Source organism: Leguminivora glycinivorella, chromosome 22 (genome assembly GCF_023078275.1).
Source record: "Leguminivora glycinivorella isolate SPB_JAAS2020 chromosome 22, LegGlyc_1.1, whole genome shotgun sequence".
NCBI lineage: Eukaryota > Metazoa > Arthropoda > Insecta > Lepidoptera > Tortricidae > Leguminivora > Leguminivora glycinivorella.
In genome coordinates, this window is record NC_062992.1 from 13,200,101 (window position 1) to 13,220,868 (window position 20,768).

General features: G+C 40.5%; 1 protein-coding gene across 1 annotated transcript; it reads right to left on the minus strand.

The window, feature by feature from the left end:
* Positions 1-4,216: 4,216 nt before the first annotated feature.
* Positions 4,217-20,714, minus strand: LOC125237766 (39S ribosomal protein L39, mitochondrial). Its single transcript, XM_048144941.1, has 8 exons — positions 20,565-20,714; positions 20,303-20,482; positions 18,206-18,306; positions 17,502-17,643; positions 15,444-15,659; positions 14,246-14,359; positions 5,805-5,911; positions 4,217-4,342 (listed from the first exon to the last, which is right to left on the minus strand). The coding sequence occupies exons 1-8, from the start codon at positions 20,635-20,637 to the stop codon at positions 4,283-4,285; spliced, it is 993 nt and encodes a 330-aa protein (XP_048000898.1). The 5' UTR covers positions 20,638-20,714; the 3' UTR covers positions 4,217-4,282.
* Between the last annotated feature and the right edge of the window lie 54 nt (positions 20,715-20,768).

The window sequence follows — 20,768 nt, forward strand, 5'->3', positions numbered from 1 at the left end:
AAGTTCAGTGTCAAGGCTGTGTTACGACGTCATGTAATGACACACACCGGAGAAACCCCTTACAAATGTAGATATTGTGAATATACGTTAAGTAGTAAGGCTTCATTACGAAATCATACACACTGGCGACAGAACATTTACCTGTACCTACTGCGATTATAAATTCTCTCAGAAAACACATTTGAAGGAACACCTGGGAACACATAAAGGGCCAAAGCCGTATCAGTGTCGCGATTGCAACTACACTGGCTCTATGAAACGGTTACTATTAGCTCACCGGAAAAAACACAGCGGGGAGTACCCTCACTCGTGCAAAAGTTGCGATTTCAAATGCCTTCATAAATCAACTTTAAGACAACACGAATTAATACACACTGGTGAAAAGTATTTCCAATGCGACTCCTGTGAATACAGAAGCTGTAATAAAAAAAACTTAATAGATCACATAAGAACTCACACTGGCGAGAAGCCTTACGCATGTAACCATTGCGATTACAAATGCAGTCAGAGAGCACATTTGAAAAATCATTTGATGAAATACACAGGACAGAAACCATATACGTGTAGCCACTGTAACTATGCTTGTCGAGCTAAATGTAATTTAAAAAGCCACATCAGAGCAAAGCACTCCAGTGTACCATAGTTCCACAAATGGTAGACAGTTGCATGCCGGCTCAACTCCTAGACGGAGCATTCAAGCCAACTCAAAGTCACCGCATATACGATCTCCCGTAGTAATTTAGTAAGGTACAGCGGGACAATCTCGACTTTGGGCAATTGTAATTAGTAAATTTTTTCCAGTATTACACTATGATGTTGAGTTCTACATGTTTCTACTGAACACGCCTACCATATATAACCGATGGACACTCTATTTAATAATGCAAACATTGTAAAACATGGAAGAAATGGGACCGTTACATTTGCCCCCCAGTCGAGATTTGCCCCCCTGTACATTATGGAAATACAACCGCCTGATTCAAATAGGAACTAATAGGAGGAATTTGAAATAGGTACGGGCTGAAAAACAGAGCTGTGCAGTCACTAGACTCGCGGCACAAGCTGAGTCTCGAGCCTATTGTCGCACCTAGTATTTAACTGTTGGTAGTTACTTAGTTAATATTTAAGTCCTCAAAGTTGTGATCATAGCTAATATAGAACATAGACATGATTGTACTGTATCATAGCGTAGCTTACTCTTAGTTGCATGATAGAAATAAATACTTAAGTAATTGTACCTTAAAATTATTTGCGACAATAAATGACTTTTTTTTTTATTCAAGTGTGTCGACGTTTACAACCAGAACTAGTATAATTTGGAATATTTATAAAAAAATGTTTTACGGTTGAACCTGGTCTGTTATGCTATGTAATGGTGTAAGAAACCACACCACAATGGAACCAATATTCAATAGTCGACTTCTACTACACCCACGGGAGGAAAGGCGTGGTAAATTCTTAAGACGTTACCATAGAGGAATAAGTAACGGAAGAGTTGTAACTCCATACATCAGTGAATGCGAGTTATTTGTAGTGACATCTAGCCTATCATCGTAAATTATCAGTACTGCTACTTGTCAATAGATGTCGCGACGAACGAAAAGTCTAATGCTCAACAATTTTTAGCTAATATTACAATAGTATTAATAAGTATTGTTTTCAATTCCTTCTGCTTGTAATATAAGTCGTAAACTGTTATAATATTAAGTTTTTGGCAGACGAGACACTGTAGCACAGTATAATAAAGAGTACTATCGTACAGTATGGCCACTGCCGCTCCCCGCTGAAAGTGCCGCGCACCCCCTCCCGGTTACCGCACAGTTGCCGCCTGTCAAATACGCGAACAGTCAGCCTGTCATATCTCACTCATAAAAGCATGGTACGCGCTCACCTACACGAAGAATTGACAACATTTCATATTTTCGACTACTACTTTTTATTGTTTGGTTTGAAAAAACTCAATATTTAAAGATACACGTATTTTTTATTTTTCCCAAAAATTGCTATTTTAATGCGAAAATCCCTTTTTATTACTACTTCGAACAGAAAGAGCGTAAGTTACAAACGTCAAGATACGGCTTTTTGACGTCACATGTGTTGTTTCATACACCTAAGAAAACGACAAAATCATTCCAAAAAAAAAAAAAGTTTTAACAGTCAGCTTAAACAGTCCGAGATGTCTGCCTGTCAACAAATATGAGCTATGGACTGTAGAAGTATACGGAGAGAAATCTGTCAAAGTAGACCAGTCGAAAATGACGTGTCAAACGCTTTTATGTACCTGCAATGCAATTGCAGCGCCACCTGGTTTTTATATCTGCACTTCTGAAACTTAAAGCTTCCGCTCCTTACCTCTAATCTCCATACTACTAGCGATGATAAGCGTCATAGTCAAACTCAAGTGACATCCCAACCGGAAGATTTTTTTGGTTATAGTGGCAGCTCTGAATAGTCTGACTCAGCTACGTAACGTCACTTCCCCTTTTAACTATTTTTAAGATTTTTTACTAAAAAATAAGGAAAAAAAATATTAAAAAATATATTTTTGTGATCTAGAGGCGTATATCTCGAAATGGTTTTCGATTTAGGGACATTGAAAATTTTGAACTGTTGTCAATTAAGATAGTAAGCTAGCTAAGGATATAAATTTGCAGTGCCCTAGGTTCATACTTCATAGCTGTCCACAAACAAAATGTAATCATTTTATGTACATACCTATGTAATAAATTACTGATTTGATATCATTTTTTAAAAGTCCAACACCTTATGTTAAGATCCTTATCAAACACATACGAAGGGTTAAACAATCTATAAATAATTAATTGAAATAGATATCATATACGAAATAAAAAACGACAAGGCCCACTGGTGGCCGAGCCGGGAATCGAACCAGGGTCTTCAGCTTACGCGGCTAACGTCTTTACCACTAGACCACCCACCCGCTGCGGTACCCGACGAAATTTCACTAGTGTATGTAAGAATATTCAATAAAATAATTTGATTTGTTCCCTAGTTGTAATCTATAAATAAATAGTTAATTAGGTAATACCAAAGACCTATATAACTTCGTAAAGACCGATAAAGTCTAAGAAAAAAACGTACCCCAAAACCATACAGAAAAAGGTACGGTGAGCTAGATGGCGATACACCTTTGGGGTACGCTCGGCTAGATGGCGCTAATATCAATATTTGACATTTTAAAACATACCAAGCTAAGAATATGGGCCAAATTGACAAAACTGAGGTTCAAAAGTTTTAAGCTTGTGTCGAGAGATGGCAGTCTATGCACTGTGATTACACATTTTACTTTGACAGTCATTCTCTATAATACTCGATCCTCTTTGGTAATACATATACAAGTTAAGACATGGCTCCTATACGGGTGGAGGCCTCCTCCAGCTGCCTCCAATCACTTCTTTTTTTTGCCTTTTCCATCCAGTCTGTCCCCGCTGTTTTTGATTTCATTGACACAAAGATCTTTTGGTTTTCCTGATCTCCTTTCTCCAAGCGTTAATGTAAAGAAGGCTAATTTAAAATCCAATATTGTACACCCTGGCAGCACACTTAGGACACTGGCGATCAAATATATGAAAGAGGCGCGTTCCTAGCACACAGTCTAAGCTCGTGTAGGCGAACGCGAAGCATGCTTGTATGAGTGAGATATGACAGGTCGATTGTTCGCGTTTTTGACAAGCAGTAACTGTGAGGTAACCGCACCCCCTTTCGGCGGCACTTTCAGCGGGGAGCGGGAGTGGCCATACTGTAAAATAGTACTCTTAAATACTGTGCTAGCAATCAACAACTAATCATGTACCATGTTTAATAATGACCAAATGTAAGACCGAACTCTACAAATGAACACGTTTGGCAATGGAATAAATGAAATCAAAGAGGATCGAGTATTATAGAGAGTTACTGTCAAAGTAAAATGTGTAATCATAATCACAGTGCACAGACTGCCATCTCTCGACACAAAACTTTTAAACCTCAGTTTTGACAATGTGGCCCTTATTGTTAGCTTGATATGTGTTAAAATGTCAAATATTAATATTAGCGCCATCTAGCCGAGCGTTCCCCAAAGGTATAACGCCATCTAGGCCACCGTACGTTTTTCTCTATGACTTTGAGGTACGTTTATTTCTTAGACCTTATCCGTCTATACGGAGTTACATATGTCTTTGATGAAATAGTCATGAAACGAATAAAACACCATGGCAACTTATATCAGTATTCTATAATTCCTTATAACAAGTCTAGCTATGTATCAGTACAGTGTGTGTGTCTACGCCCGCGCCGCCGCCTGGCGGGGCTCCCACGGCCCGAGCGGTGACCGCGACGGGTTCTGAAATTGAAATATTCATAATTATAGTAAGGGCCAGTTGTATCAATACCACATTTGACTAACGCTGCAGACGTCTAGGAACTTCCCGTACAATACAATTTAACCCTTAAATGCATGGTGATGTATATATGCATCATATATTTGATGGCCCGTGGCTCAATATGTAGCTATCCAAAATCACATTTATAGCTTAACTAGCCTTTGCCCGCGGCTTCGCTCGCGTTAGAAAGAGACAAAAAGTAGCCTATGTCACTCTCCATCCCTTCAACTATCTCCACCTAAAAAATCACGTCAATTCGTCGCTCCGTTTTGCCGTGAAAGACGGACAAACAAACTGACACACACACTTTCCCATTTATAATATTAGTATGGATTATTATTCAGTATTCATTATTATTTAATAAATAATTAAATAAATTAAATAATATTATGATTTACTATTTATTATTTAAGGATAAAGAAATGGCGGAAAAGTGTGAAAAAACAGGATTATGGCGATTTTTAGTATATGATTTAGGCAGATTTTTTCGGAGTTAGTAATTAGTTTATGTTTAAACATTTTATCATGGGGGTTTCACAAATAGTGTACCTTTCTAATAGTAGTCAAACTTTACAAATAAAACTTACCAATAATTATATATTTATATAAGTTTTGGCCTATTTAACTTCTAACACTGATTTAGTATTAAAATCGGTATTAAATAATTTTTTTTTATTTTTTTTCCCAGAGTCAGAAAACCATTGTCTATCACATATATTCATATATGGTTAAAAGAAAAAAAAAACATGCATTTAAGGGTTAACGAACGCTTTAACGATGACAGACGGTTTGATGCACCCGGCCCTAAGGCCCCCAATATCATTTGATATTTCGCCTATTAGTGCATGAGTTCAATGCTAGACCAGAGTTCATTTAATGCACAGAGAACCTCCTATAGAGTGGCATTCTTGTATATTTTGTTCGCGATACGAGTCACCAGTGCCAGGGGTGCGAGGAGCGGGCGGGGAATGTGTTAAGCGCGTTGTGATTGGCCGTTTCAAGGACGGCGGGCAGTCGCGCCAGATGAAAAGGGACTGTCCCTCTACTGACGCGTAAGTGGCCAATGTAAGTTGACCTATGCCGGCTCTGAATAAATTATAAATATGACTTTTATGTGGAATGTAATGACGTCTGTTTTTAAATTTGAGCTTCTTGTTACCTTTCCACACCATTTCACACTACAGGTGGACATCTTTAAGACATCAAAATACCCTTTTTCAGTTTTTTTACTGCGAAAAACACGCGCTGCTTTCGGGTCTGTTACTTGGTCGCTACTGATCGGGCACGGCGAGCGCCCGCGCTTATATCAGTGCAAATACTAGGAAGGCTGGCGACCGCGAGTCGTCTTGTAATGGATGTCTATAGGGGTTGGTCTGTGATTTAATGATAGGCTCAAGTTAATGCAAAGACAAGAAATCTTACCAATTTCTGTGCGCGATCAGTGAGCACTTTAAACGCGAAGTGGTTCAGAATGACCCCCGCGGGCAGCGCCACGCCTTGGAACCGGTACAACTGAAAGTCGCTCGGACCTGCGGTGAACAATTATTATATATATGTATGTATAATATATATTTATGTATAGGTAATATATATTTATGTTTAATATATATTTTATTTTATTCGGAATATGTATTTATTATATGTTGTGCGATAATGTTTAAGCGGGCTGTAAATTTTGGGTTTTTTAATTTTGATCGACACAAGGTTATGAACACGAAAAAACAGTTATGAGATTACTTCGAAAAAACACCTTGAAATTCAGAGGGAAGGCAACTAACCTGGGCTTGTAGGATGTAGAAGCTCCTGTGTCAGGCGGCGAGGTCCTCAGAGACCAGATCGTACTCACCAATACTCCAAGGTTACCTGCACGCCTGATATATCACAGCTCCAGTGTCTTCTTCTTCTGATCTCAAGGCACAGAATCTATTTCTAGCAACTTTTGACTAGTTTAAACACAGCTAATACGAAAATTAAATATTCGACGAAAGCGGGCTACAAAATGCAGCTTACCGCGCGGAGCTTTTACGAGCAAGAGAGAATGACTTGACGCTAATTTTGAACCAGTGTTCTATTGGTGTTGTCATTACGAAATATATACATATATTTTTTTTTAATTCTGAACATTACCGCCCACCAAAAATACAGTAAGTTATTTTTTTTTTAAGTTTATAAGCTATATGGAAAGTAATTATATCTAAATTATTGCTAATTTTTGTCACACACTTGAGTTTTATTCAGACTCTACATGAGTGACGCACCACGGGGACGTTAGTTATCGTTAAGAGGTAAAGGGCACAGTTTTACAACTGGGCGTTTATACTGTCCAGAGGCTGTGCGAATGGTGGCGACGCGACAAATCCCGTCGTTCCCAGGATGCAATTGCACGATACGGCCTAAAGGCCAATTAAGTGGGCTGCATTGCTCATTAACAATGAGAACAAGAGTCCCAACTTTTAAGTCAGGGTGTTTGTTGAACCATTTTTGGCGTTGGTGCAAGGTGTGCAAGTATTCCAAGTGCCATTTGCGCCAAAAATCTTGGTGTATTTTTTGAAGTAGTTTCCACCTTTGAAGTGGACTAATCTTAACATCAGTGAAATTGCTTTCTGGTAATATCGTTAAAGGTTCGAGTGTGAGGAAATGACCAGGAGTTAGTACCGATAGGTCGTTAGGGTCTGAACTGACGGGCGATAAAGGCCGTGAGTTCAGCATAGACTCTAATTGGGTCAGGACAGAATAAAATTCTTCATAAGTCAAACGTTGTAAACCTATTACCCGTGACAGATGAGTTTTAACTGATTTGACCCCAGCTTCGGCCAAGCCCGAGAAATGTGGACTACCCGGCGGGTTGAAAACGAATTCAATTTGCTCCTTCTGGGAAGCATTCGCCATTAAATCTTTAAGTATATTGCTGGCGCCAATAAAATTTCGGCCTTGGTCCGATATAATTCTTGAGCAGCGGCCGCGACGCGAGATGAAGCGGCGCAGGGCTGCCAAGTAGGCTTCTGAAGTGAGCTCAGAAACGAGTTCAAAATGGACTGCCTTGGTGGCAGTGCAAACGAAGACACAAATATATGCTTTATAGGATTTGCTGCCTCTTGCCCTACCCAACGAAATTGTGAAAGGCCCTGCATAATCCACTGCAGCAGAAGAAAATGGTTTCAACTGGCTAATACGAAATGACGGTAAGTCTCCCATGAGAGGAGGTGGGGCCACTTGTGGGCGCACGCGAAAGCATCTGATGCATGACGAAACGACAGAATGGATCGCCCGCTTAGGCGAGAGAATCCAGAAATCCTGAACAATAAGGTTGTGCAGGGTTTGTAACCCCGGATGGGAAAACCTACGATGATATTCTTCTATCACCAAAGCCGTCAGCCGATGTTCACGCGGCAACAGCATGGGGTGTTTCTTATCGTAGTCGAGCGTGTGATTATGGGTCAACCTTCCGCCCACCCTCAACAAATCCTCTTCATCGATAAACAGATTTAATTTCCGAAGAGGTTTGTGCAGGGAGTTAGTTAAACCCTTTTTGATGAGACGAATTTCGGTCGAAAAGACATGCTCCTGGACATGCCTTACGAGAAATCGTATCACCGAGTTGGTTTCACACGTCGACAGGGTCAGAACCGAGGCTTTCAACGAAGGGTTCATGAAATTATGAAGAAAACGAAAGCAATACGCCAAAATATTTACGATACGACGAAATGACGAATATTTCGAAAGGATTTGCTCGATAAAACTCGAGTTCATTGCGCTAAACAATGTTAAAACTTTTTCTTCCTCGAATGCCGCTCCGTCACTTTGCACGAGGGACTTTGGCCAATCCTTTTCAGGACAAGACAACCACGTAGGCCCCGCCCACCATGACTGGCACTGCAATAAGTCAGCGGGAAGCAACCCCGAGATCCGTGATCCGCTGGATTATCACCACTCGATACATGGTGCCAGCAATCAGGAGCAATTTGCTCTTGAATCGCCGCGGTCCGATTTGCGACAAACGTTTTCCATCGCGACGGACATGACCGAATCCATGTCAAGGCCACGGTGGAATCAGACCAAGCATAAGTTTTGACGTCAAAATGGAAGTCCTTTAATGCATGACGAACTGACGTTACAAGATCAGCTAAAAGCACAGCAGCCAACAATTCCAAACGCGCAATGGACAACCGTTTAAGTGGGGAAATTTTACTTTTGGCGCAACAAAGACGAATGATAATGTCTTCGTCATCATTAACCATACGAAAAAACACTATTGCGCAATACCCTCGCTCCGAAGCATCACAAAAGCCATGAATCTGAATGTCATGGGACAAAACCATGCGACGAGGTATTGACAATGCGCTCAAACACGACAGTTGAGATTTTAACTTGAGCCACTGTTCAGCGATGGGTGCTGGAGCATCCGCATCCCAGTGGAGTCCGGAGGCCCACAACAACTGCATAAAATATTTTGCCAGGAAGACCACTGGCGAAAGGAACCCCAAGGGATCAAAGATCCTAGCGATCTCTGAAAGTATCGACCGTTTTGTGCAACGGCACTCAACGTTGGAGGTTTTAAACGAAAATGTGTCAGATTTAGGTTGCCATAACAAACCTAAAATCTTTAAGGAGACGTCGTGAACGTCTTCGAAATTACGAAAATGTTCCGAATATAAATCGGAATCTGACAAATTAGCAAGGAACCCTTGATCGTTGGAAGTCCATTTCCTTAAATGTAACCGAGCAGAAGTTAAGATTTCTATTAACTCATCACGAATAAGTATGGCATTTTCTACCGAATCTGCGCCTGATACGATGTCATCAACGTACGTGTCCCTGTTGAGAACGGCGGCACCCAGGGGAGCAGTATCGCTAAACTCCTGCGCCAGCTTCGAGATACACCACAATGCTTGGTAGGGTGCACAGGAGACGCCGTAAGTTACCGTAAGCAGGCGAAAGTCCTTAACAGGTTCAGAAGGAGACGGACGCCAAAGTATGCGTTGATAATCACAGTCTTGCTTATCCACCAAAAATTGGCGATACATTTGTTTAATGTCCCCAGTGAACACGACAGCATGCCAACGAAACCGAATTAATAAATCGAAAATATTCTTTTGTAATTTTGGCCCTGGCAGCAGAGTGTCATTAAGAGACTTTCCCTGACTATCCTTGGCGCTAGCATTAAAGACCGTCCTCAAAGGGGTAGAAACCGAATCGGGGCGTAAAATTCCATGATGAGGTATATAATAAAAAGGACCTTCAGCCGACGAAGGAGCCTTGACCTCCTCCATGTGACCACACTCCAAATAGTCATTCATAAAATTGACATATGCTGTCCGAAATTCAGAGTTAATATCAAACTTCTTTTCTAAATTTAGAAGTCGCCTAAGTGCGATTTCACGAGAGTTGGAAAACCGGGGGCGATCCTGAAGGTTATTGAAAGTCAATGGGACCACCATTCTTCCTTCAGGATTCCGACAATATTTCGCACCCATAAGGTTTTCACACGACAAATCATCTTTGCTCAAAGTAACAGAGTTTGGGCTAACGACACTTTCTATTTCCCAAAACCTTTTGATACTATTGTCCAAAGACACCGACGAAACGAGAAGACACATCTTGGGATCACTCAAGAGGCCATCGCCACTACGACACGATAAATTGGTTTTAAATAAATCAGTACTAGGACTTACGACATTTTTAATTTCCCGAGTCTGATTATTATTTTCTCTTAAAGAGAGCGACGAAACATGATAACAATCCTTTTTGTTTTCAGGAGTTGTTCGAGAACGAGAACGATAACGAGAGGACTCAATATCTACGCCACAGTCACCCATGACTAACCAACCAAAGACAGTGTTGATCGCTGCGGGTTGACCTTCCTCACCCTTCACTAGACCAGGTTGAAGGGCTGACACCAAAAGACCCACATTCATTAGAATGTCAACAGGCCCTGGGTTATAATACTGAGGATCAGCAAGATCAAGATCCTTCAGATGTGTCCATGCCGAAGAATCCAATTCACTATAAGGCATATTCGGACAAATTGTCGACAGAACGAAGGCTTCGAAAGAAAATTTGTTATTTCCCTTAGTGGGAAATATTTCACAAACTGTGGACCCCAGTGGTGCTGTTGATATATACTCGATACCGTTGATAGATCGGTGACACCTAGTTATTGGTAGCCCAAGTCTCTCTGCAAACGGCTTAGTTATAAAATTACAAGCCGAAGCGTTGTCGAAAAGAATCCGTACAGGCACCAGACGACCCATACCATCTTTAATGCGGGCGAGAGCAGTAGCAAAAACTACTGGTGTGTCATGAGTGTGCACGGACAATGCAGTCAACTGTGTAGTGGGTTTGGACTCTTGACCATCCTCAACCACCTTTTCCTTTTCGAAATGAAGCAGGGAATTATGTCGAAAACTACATTTATTGCAGCGAACAGCTGATCTACAATGTCTCATACTATGAGAGGGCTTTAGGCATACAATACACAGCCTCTTCTCTTTCACTTTCGAAAATCTATCAATGGGAGATAAGTTTAAAAAACTGGGACATTTTTCCAACTCATGACCAGTGGAAGCACACACTGGGCAGTTTAGAATAGGCGCTGAGGGCACCATCAGTGAAGTTTTATTTTTAACTATATGAGTAACGGGTTTATTTGATTTATTATTTACCGCAGGTACTTTTATTTTACTATTGGAGTTTTCCAAGGCTTGACCTCTTTTTTCTATAAATGACTGTAAGTCTTCAAATTTGGGAATATCCACATTAGATTCCAACTGTAACTCGAAGGCCTCGCGTGTACTAACATCCAATTTGGACCACAAAAGATAAAACAGCATAAAATTCTTGTCAGGCAATTGAAATTTAGACAAAATGTCAAGATTTTCACAGAAAAGACGGCTTACTCTGTCAATATCATGCTTATTTTTCATCGACTCGCAATTTAATAATTTTTCATAATATACTATAGCAATTTGTCGCTTTTTATTGTAATACTTTACTAATGTTTGATATGCAACATCATAGTTGTCATCAGACAACGGAAATCCTTTTATCAAATCATAAGCATGACCCTGACAGCTGGTTACTAAATAATGCAGTTTTTCTACCTTAGGTATGTTCCGCCGATGAATCAGGGAGTCAAACAAATCACGAAATGCAACCCACGACTCAAGTTCTCCATCGAAGGCTTTTATCGAAATTTTGGGCAAATGAGCCAGGTTCAACGGGGTCGCGACCTCTACTGGTTTGATATCACTCAGTAACTGAGCGCGCAATCTAGCTTGGACAGCTTTCAATTTAGTCTCAAATTCTCTTGTTAACGCACACTCCGACTGCCTCTGTACAGCGCTTAAACTTGCTAATACTTTGATTTGAGCTTTATGAAACTGATTACTTAAATCAATCAAGTCTTGTTCAACATAACCAAGAAGATTGGAGGCTTCTATGTGTTCTAATCTAAACACAGCATAGTCACGCGCTACCCGCGAATTGTCAGCACATCCCGGTTCATCGTCACTCATTGTTGATGAATATAAAACTAGGCACTACACTACGAAAAGGTTTGAAAACTTCGAAAATACCAAGTTGTTTACGATAATATGACACAAGACAAGTCTAACGTCAATGTCACTGTCACTAATGTCTATGGTAAAGTTGCGTTCCGTTTCACACAATTTCCACAGACCTATACAATTTCACGTATCTGTGGAGTCACACACGAAAGAATTTATAATTTTATAAGCTTACCCTCTATTTTTGGTGGGAACACGAAACGAAATATTTTACACCAAATTAATGAAGAATAGCTTAAAACAGGACAAAACTAAAGCTCCACAGGCTCTTTCCAAGCTCCGGGTCGTAGGACCAAATAATAAATGTGCGATAATGTTTAAGCGGGCTGTAAATTTTGGGTTTTTTAATTTTGATCGACACAAGGTTATGAACACGAAAAAAACAGTTATGAGATTACTTCGAAAAAACACCTTGAAATTCAGAGGGAAGGCAACTAACCTGGGCTTGTAGGATGTAGAAGCTCCTGTGTCAGGCGGCGAGGTCCTCAGAGACCAGATCGTACTCACCAATACTCCAAGGTTACCTGCACGCCTGATATATCACAGCTCCAGTGTCTTCTTCTTCTGATCTCAAGGCACAGAATCTATTTCTAGCAACTTTTGACTAGTTTAAACACAGCTAATACGAAAATTAAATATTCGACGAAAGCGGGCTACAAAATGCAGCTTACCGCGCGGAGCTTTTACGAGCAAGAGAGAATGACTTGACGCTAATTTTGAACCAGTGTTCTATTGGTGTTGTCATTACGAAATATATACATATATTTTTTTTTAATTCTGAACATATGTATATAAGTAGGTTTATTGCGATAAGTATGAATACAGACTTGTGTTTTCTTATTTAATTTTTAAAATCCTGCACCAAACTAAGCTTTCTGTTTAGCCCAATGGTTGACTGGTAGAGAATGCCTCAAGGCGTTAAGTCCGCCATTTGTACTCTTTTTTGTAAATTTGTGCAATAAAGTTTAAATAAATAAATAAATAAATAGTGGAATGTGTTGCCTGTGTGGTGACGGGTTAAGGATTTCACCAACCCCTTCTTTCCGTGGGTGTCATAGAAGGCGACTGTGGGATATGGATTAAATTGTGGCGTAGGCGAGAGGCTGGCAACCTGTCACTGCAATGTCACAGTTTCGTTTTCTTTCAACCCCTTATTTGCCAAGAGTGGCACTGAAGCTTTAGTATTTTCATGTGTATTGCCTACCCCTTTATGGAATACAGGCGTGATTGTATGTATGTATGTTGTGTTTTTCTGAACTTATGTGAGAAATGACATTTGCTATTTGCCAGTCGCTTTTCCGTGAAGGAAAACATCGTGAGGAAACCGGACTAATTCCAATAAGGCCTAGTTACCCTTCGGGTTGGAAGGTCAGATGGCAGTCGCTTTCATAAAACTAGTCCCTACGCCAAATCTTGGGATTAGTTGTCAAGGCCCCAGGCTAACATAAGCCGTGGCAAATGCAACGCAAGGAGGATGATGATGATGATGTGTAACAAGGGAGCAAAGTGAGGTATCTGCGAGGGCGTTTGTTGAATTCCGAACGAAGCAAAGGATTCCATAATTGAATACCGAGCGTAGCGAGGTTTTCACATCACGCCGCCGCCGCCATTTCTACGACTTATCGCAGAAACATTAAACCTCAGCCTTTCGAAACCCAGACATGAACACTAGGGATGTACCGACTATTGATTTGGCCGACTAGGCCGACTACCGACTAGTCGGCGCTTGGGTGGCCGATTAGTCGGCCGACTAGTCGGCTAGTCGGCCAGAACATAATTTTCGATAAATTCACATTTTGAATGTCATTTTTGGTCCTTCCTTCGCGCTTTTCATGATTTTTTACAGATGTGCAAAGGTTCATGACAATATTTATATACATTTTCCATTTTTAACAACTGGTTTGGCTTAGTGGGTAGTGATCCTGCCTATGAAGTCGATAATCCTAGGTAGGAAATTTATTTCTGTGGCGATAACAGATATTTGTTGTATTGAGAAAAAAAGGAATTACTAATAGCTAAATAATACAACCATAATTTTTAGCTGATAATTTAATTTTGTACTGTTTTTCTATCACTAATGAAGTGCCGACTAATCGGCCCTTTTTGCCGACTAGTCGCCGACTACTCGCCGACTACAAATGTGGCCGGATAGTCGGCTTTCCCGACTAGTCGGCGACTAGTCGGTACATCCCTAATGAACACTCAATTTTGAATTATGCCAAAATGAATTAAGGTGTCATTTAAGGTCTTGCAAGATTAAACCTTAATTTTAAACCTTAGTTTAAATAAATAAAATACCTTCTAGCCTGTGAACGGCGGTGACACCGACTCGGCCGACCTGCGCCGCGTGATTTATGAGCGGCCCCTTCGAGATGTCAACGTGATTTTCCACCCTGTATAGCGTGACCTTGCCTGCGGACAAGTTAAACTTAATCTTACACAGAAGTTCACAGAGACTATTTTGATTTTCGAACAGCTGACTGAGGATGGCAATCTTGCCTATAGGGTTGCAAAAAAACGGTTCTATTTGTGGCTTAAAAAAACATGAAAAAAAAACAGTTTTTTTTCTGGAGTGTGTTTTTTTATAATGTACGAAATCTCAAAATTTGCAAAGCAGTTAATAATTTCATAGGTACGGTTTTTTAGACTTAATGTTAACTGTTAAACGAATTTAATCAAATAACTTTAATTTCTGGTCTTATAAAAGTAACATTTACGAAATCTGTAGTTTGTAGTTATCACTACGTCTGCGTCGGGATACCATCGTCATCGCGCACGCTCAACGAAACTGCTCCTCAGTACGGAGCAAAACATGTCGAGCGATTTTGGAGAATTTTACGTAAGTTACCCGATTTTACATGTTTAATATGTCAGTATCTCACGGTAGTTTTGTTATTAAAAGTCTGGACGTCTAATATATTTCTATCAATACAAATATAACTTAAAACCGGCCAAGAGCGTGTCGGGCCACGCTCAGTGTAGGGTTCCGTAGTTTTCCGTATTTTTCTCAAAAACTACTGAACGTATCAAATTCAAAACAATTTTCCTAGAAAGTCTTTATAAAGTTCTACTTTTGTGATTTTTTTCATATTTTTTAAACATATGGTTCAAAAGTTAGAGGGGGGCACGCACTTTTTTTTCCTTTAGGAGCGATTATTTCCGAAAATATTAATATTATCAAAAAACGATTTGAGTAAACCCATATTCATTTTTAAATACCTATCCAACAATATATCACACGTTGGGGTTGGAATGAAAAAAAAAATCAGTCCCCACTTTACATGTAGGGGGGGTACCCTAACAAAACATTTTTTTCCACTTTTTATTTTACCACTTTGTCGGCGTGATTGATATACATATTGATACCAAATTTCAGCTTTCTAGTGCTAACGGTTACTGAGATTATCCGCGGACGGACGGACGGACGGACAGACATGGCGAAATTATAAGGGTTCCTAGTTGACTACGGAACCCTAAAAAACGAGTGAAAACTCACCATTAGCCTTAGCAATGCTAGGTATCTGCTGGACCTTAAACTCGTTCTCGACAAACATCTCCTTCGCAAGTTCCTCAGAGACCTCGAGCCGCTCCATGGCGGCCGCGCGGCGGCTCAGAGATACAAACTCAGCTGTCAGTGTGTGCAGCTCTTGCGAAGATGGCTGCCAGGCCGGCAACGAGAGCGCCACGTCGTATATGAACGAGCCCGAGCGGACTGCAAGGAAAATTACATTATCCATACTAATATTATAAATGGGAAAGTGTGTGTGTCTGTTTGTTTGTCCGTCTTTCACGGCAAAACGGAGCGACGAATTGACGTGATTTTTTAAGTGGAGATAGTTGAAGGGATGGAGAGTGACATAGGCTACTTTTTGTCTCTTTCTAACGCGAGCGAAGCCGCAGGCAAAAGCTAGTATTAAATAAAATAAAAAATATGTGAGTGTGTTCAGTAAACGTCCCACTTTGTCAGTTACCATTAAGGCGAGATTGACTTGTATCTTTGTATGAATGAACTGACAAAACGGCTTTATAGCAATCGACAAAGTGGAACGTTTTCCCGTTCACTCTCACATTATTGTCTTCGGTTTCCGCGATAGTTACTCATGAAATAAAACTATGGAAACGGATTATATCGCGTACCTATTCATCATCCGATAGGTGCATAGGGTCTCCACAAGATCTTTATACGCCTTTCTATCTTGAGCCGAATCGTTATTTGGATCTCTCGCACGCGCCGCGCGCGACCTTGGTAGCACCACAGAATATATAATAGTACAAGTACAGAAGGCTCACTGCTTTGATGTTTACGAAATGCCGCCTTTTTAAATACCTACAAAATTCTTACAAAGAAACGAGCCGCACGTGCGCGGCGTGCGGCGATAGGGTTACCTATGGATTAAAACGAATTAATACTCACATAAAATGTTATACTATTATATTCAAGTCTTGGGTACTTTCTAGGTATATATACTGTATTTATATATTTTTTGTTCAAGTTCCAACATTACAAGCCTTATTGAACTTTTTCGTGGGACTTAATTAGTAGTATAGATCTGTGTAAGAATGTCCTATGGTATTTATTTTATTCATGATGTCTATTTAACTAAGTATTATTAGCCATTCGACACGCGGTCATCGCATATGAACCTTAAAAAAACTCGCGACGTAAAGTAACAATAGAAAGTGCGAACGTGCATTCCGTGAGAACGCGCGCCACCCCTGAGTAGGCCGCGAACTCGCGGCCGCTAGGATGTACTTGTAGCGCGGCGATAAAATCGCGGAGTGAGCCTCCCCTGGTAGCACGCAGCGCGTCGCGTACTGACGCGACCGGCATCATCCGGTTCCGCATGTACTCGCTGCACCTCGCTGCGTGCGAGTGCTACTCAAGGACAAACCGCGCAGCGCAAAATTTGTTAGAAGAATTATTACTGGTTTTATACTGTGTTAAACCGACCGCATGAAACCATTCTTTATGCAGAAACGCGCGATCCGTTGCATGGCAGGAGTCTCTTGGGACCACCCTGCTCAAGAACTGTTTAAAAAAATAAAGGTACTTACCTTACCATGTGTATACATCCTCGAAATCGCAAAGTATGTGAGACGTAATCTCTCGCACTTTCCTACACGGGGCGACACACGAGGGGCGAACAGCAGGAGGTGTGACGAACTGCGACCTCCCCGAACAAGGCTTGTGGCGTCGAGAAAGTGTATGCACACGGTAGGACCCAAGATATATAACGCATTACCGCATGATATCAAAAATGCTACATCTTATTACTTGTTTAAAAATAAACTTAAAAATAAACTAGTATCTGAAGCTTACTACTCCTTAGACGACTATTTTCAAGTGCCAGACTGAGCTATATAATTAAGCCACAATACGTCCATTAATAAAACGTTATTTATGTAAAAAAAAAAAACAACTGGTTGGTGAACCAAAGACTGATAAACCTATGTAACAGATTTGTTAGCATAAGTACTTAGAATTAAGAGAATGACATGTAAAACATATTTTATCAATAAATGATCGTATCGTATCATATCAATATTTACTTACTATCGGGTCCCGGGAAGCTGTGGAGCTTGACCTCGACCTTGTCCTTGAATGCGCGCGTAGCCACGGCGCCCAGCAGGAACGAGCAGGAGCGCCAGAACGCCTTGTTCACTTGCTGAGGCTCCGCGCTGTTGTAGCTCTGGAACTGAACTTGTATTTAAGTATTTTATCGCATGTATAATGGGGAGTGCTCTGAGGAATTATTCAGATTATTACGGTTCGTTACAACCTAATTTTATAATACCATGTTCTTAGAATGTCGCAATGTTAAAACGGATTAGTAGTAAAACGTCTAAAATTACAAAAATACCAATTTTCAATACATTTAAATGCCAAAATGACATTGGCGTATTACATCCAATATCCGAAATGTAATTAGTTTCGTAATAACAAAAATTCAAAATGACACTTTCTCAGAATAATTAAAATTGTATTTACTGTGGGCATTATATTCCTTGCAATGTGTTTTATTATTAACTTTAGTATTCATACATACATACAATCACGCCTTTCCACACGGATTTCCATTTACTACGATCCACTTTCGCTTCACACACTTTCATAACGTTTCTCATACACGCTCGTCGGTTTCGAGTACTGACCTGGCCTTTTTGCAATATTTCCCCGATTTGTTCGAGAAAAGTTCGCCTAGGAAATAGGAAAAGAGGGGATATGAAAGGATGATGATGATTGTACAAAATACCTACTTCAAGTGTGCAGTTTTCGGTCAGAGGCCGGTGCATGTCCCAGTGCACAGCACCATCAATAAGGGCCAGCGCACTGCTCTCCGCGTGCCACTCACTCAGATCTGCAACATATCATATATGTAAGCCAGCATATCTATACTAATATTATAAATGGGAAAGCGTGTGTGTCTGTTTGTTTGTCCATATTTCACGGCAAAACGGAGCGACGAATAGACGCGATTTTTTAAGTGGACAGAGTGACAGCACAGTATAATAAAGAGTATTATCATACAGTATGGCCACTCCCGCTCCCCGCTGAAAGTGCCGCCCACCCCCTCTCGGTTACCTCACAGTTACCGTCTGTCAAAAACGCGAACAGTCGACCTGTCATATGTCACTCATACAAGCATAGTACGCGTTCACCTACACGAGCTTACACTGTGTGCTAGGTACGCGCCTGTTTCATATATTTAATCGCCAGTGTCCGAGGTGTGGTGACAGGCTACTTTTTGTCTCTTTCTAACCCCCCACTTCCCTAAAACGAGGGGTGAAAGTTTGTATGGAGCATTCCTATTTTCGAATTTAACGCGAGCGAAGCCGCGGGCAAAAGTTAGTTTTTGTATAATTTCTCATATGATCATTGTGCTGGATTTCATCCACTAAAGTACCCAGAAAATTGTCCATTCTCTCTTAATTATTATTATTATTTGTTTGTCTTTTCCAGTTCTCGGGACCATGGGGTCCCGGACTTTTGGGAGGCGTGCGTGGGGCCGAAGCCAACAGCGCAGAGGCCCTTTAAGACAGTTTAATTTAAAAAGTAATGTGACACTAACCGGCGATTATCCCTGTCTGCACTATAGTAATGCACCCAAGGACAAGCCCCGGTTAATGTAGAACTATTGTAAGAAAATGGTACAAAAAGAAACCGGGCTATTAGGTTGAGTTGCTGGTGGATTGGTAACCGGTGCTATCGGAAATACTATGGCAACTGCCTTGCTCATATGTTATAAAACATGACAAAATAGGCAGGCGGTGACTCGCCAACTCACTATATGGGTCCCCGAAAACGGCCGCTCGCACGGAGCGACAAGGGGACAACATTTCGTGAGCGGCTCAGGGTGCGGAGAGGTGTGCGCCGCTTTCTACCCAGTCTGTACGAAACAGCCACTGTGCCAACTCGCGTCTTATGCACATTTCACTTCCACCCTGCAAGCATATAGCTCTGGCACCCCACTCTGGACGGCCGGTTAAGGCAAGCCAGAGGTGAGAGTCCTGCGGCCCCTGCTCAGTGTTCACTCCAGCCGGCCAGTGAAGGCAAGCCTGACAGGCAGCTGATGCTGGTACGTCTAAATCATAGTTCACTTTGCACGATTTCACTACTTAGATAGTTTGTCTAGTCTATTTTTAAATTGATTAACACTGGTAGAGTTCACAACTTCAGAGGGTAATTTGTTCCAAGCTTGCACTATTCTGTTTGTAATGAAGTTTTATACCGATATTTGTTTTGTGCTTTGTTATTACAAGTTTTATGTTGTGTCCTCTTGTGCGCGTGTTTGAATTTCGAGTGAACAGGTCGACTAGTTCTGGACAGTCATAGTACCCTTGAATGATTTTAAAGGTCTCGATCAAATTGCTTCAAGGTTTAGTGGATGAAATCCCTAAAATGGATAAGTTCGCCTATGTCAGTTATATGTTATGACAACTGGTTTGGTCTAGTGCATAGTGACCCTGCCTGCTAAGCCGCGGTCCTGGGTTCGAATCCCGGTAAGGGCATTTATTTGTGTGGTGAGCACAGATATTTGTTCCTGAGTCATGGATGTTTTCTATGTATATAAGTATTTGTATATTATATACATCATTCTCTGAGTACCCGCAACACAAGCCTTCTTAAGCTTACCGTGGGACTCAGTCAATCTGTATAAGAATGTCCTATAATATTTATATATTTTATTTTTATTTATTATTCAGTGTGTAGACAAAAACTAGAAAACTACCAAGAAAATTCTTGTTTTCTCCATACAATAAGACACTTCTAACTTTAAGTGCATTTAAGTACTACATGAAAGCAAATAAATTACTTGATTACTTTACACACCCCAATAGTTACAAAATACTTACGTTTCGCACAATCGTGAGGAGTCGAAATGTCTTTATTCATGATCAGAGTGCAGTCTTTGGGAACACCCTTGTATTGTACTTCGATCTTCTCAATGCGGCCCACACTTTCCAGCTGACGCTTCTTCTCTAGTGAAAAAAGGTGGTGGCGACGCTCTATCGCCTCTTGTGAACTTAAATATCCTGAAATAACCAGGATATTAAGTAAAAAGTTTTCTTTAGCAGAATAAGTTATAACATTAAAAAATTAAGTTGCGATACTTACTTGATAAAGAATATGTATTACTGCATTTATTTTGTAGTAAATTTCGCGATAAATGCATCATTTGTCGTTTCATTTTTATGCTTTCAATTTATTTATAAATAAAAATAAACGAGTTAAGTGTATTTTTTGAGGTTATTTTTTTATTTTAGGTTATCTTTTTAATGACGTTTAAGACATATCAAATGACGGTTTCCGAAATCGGAA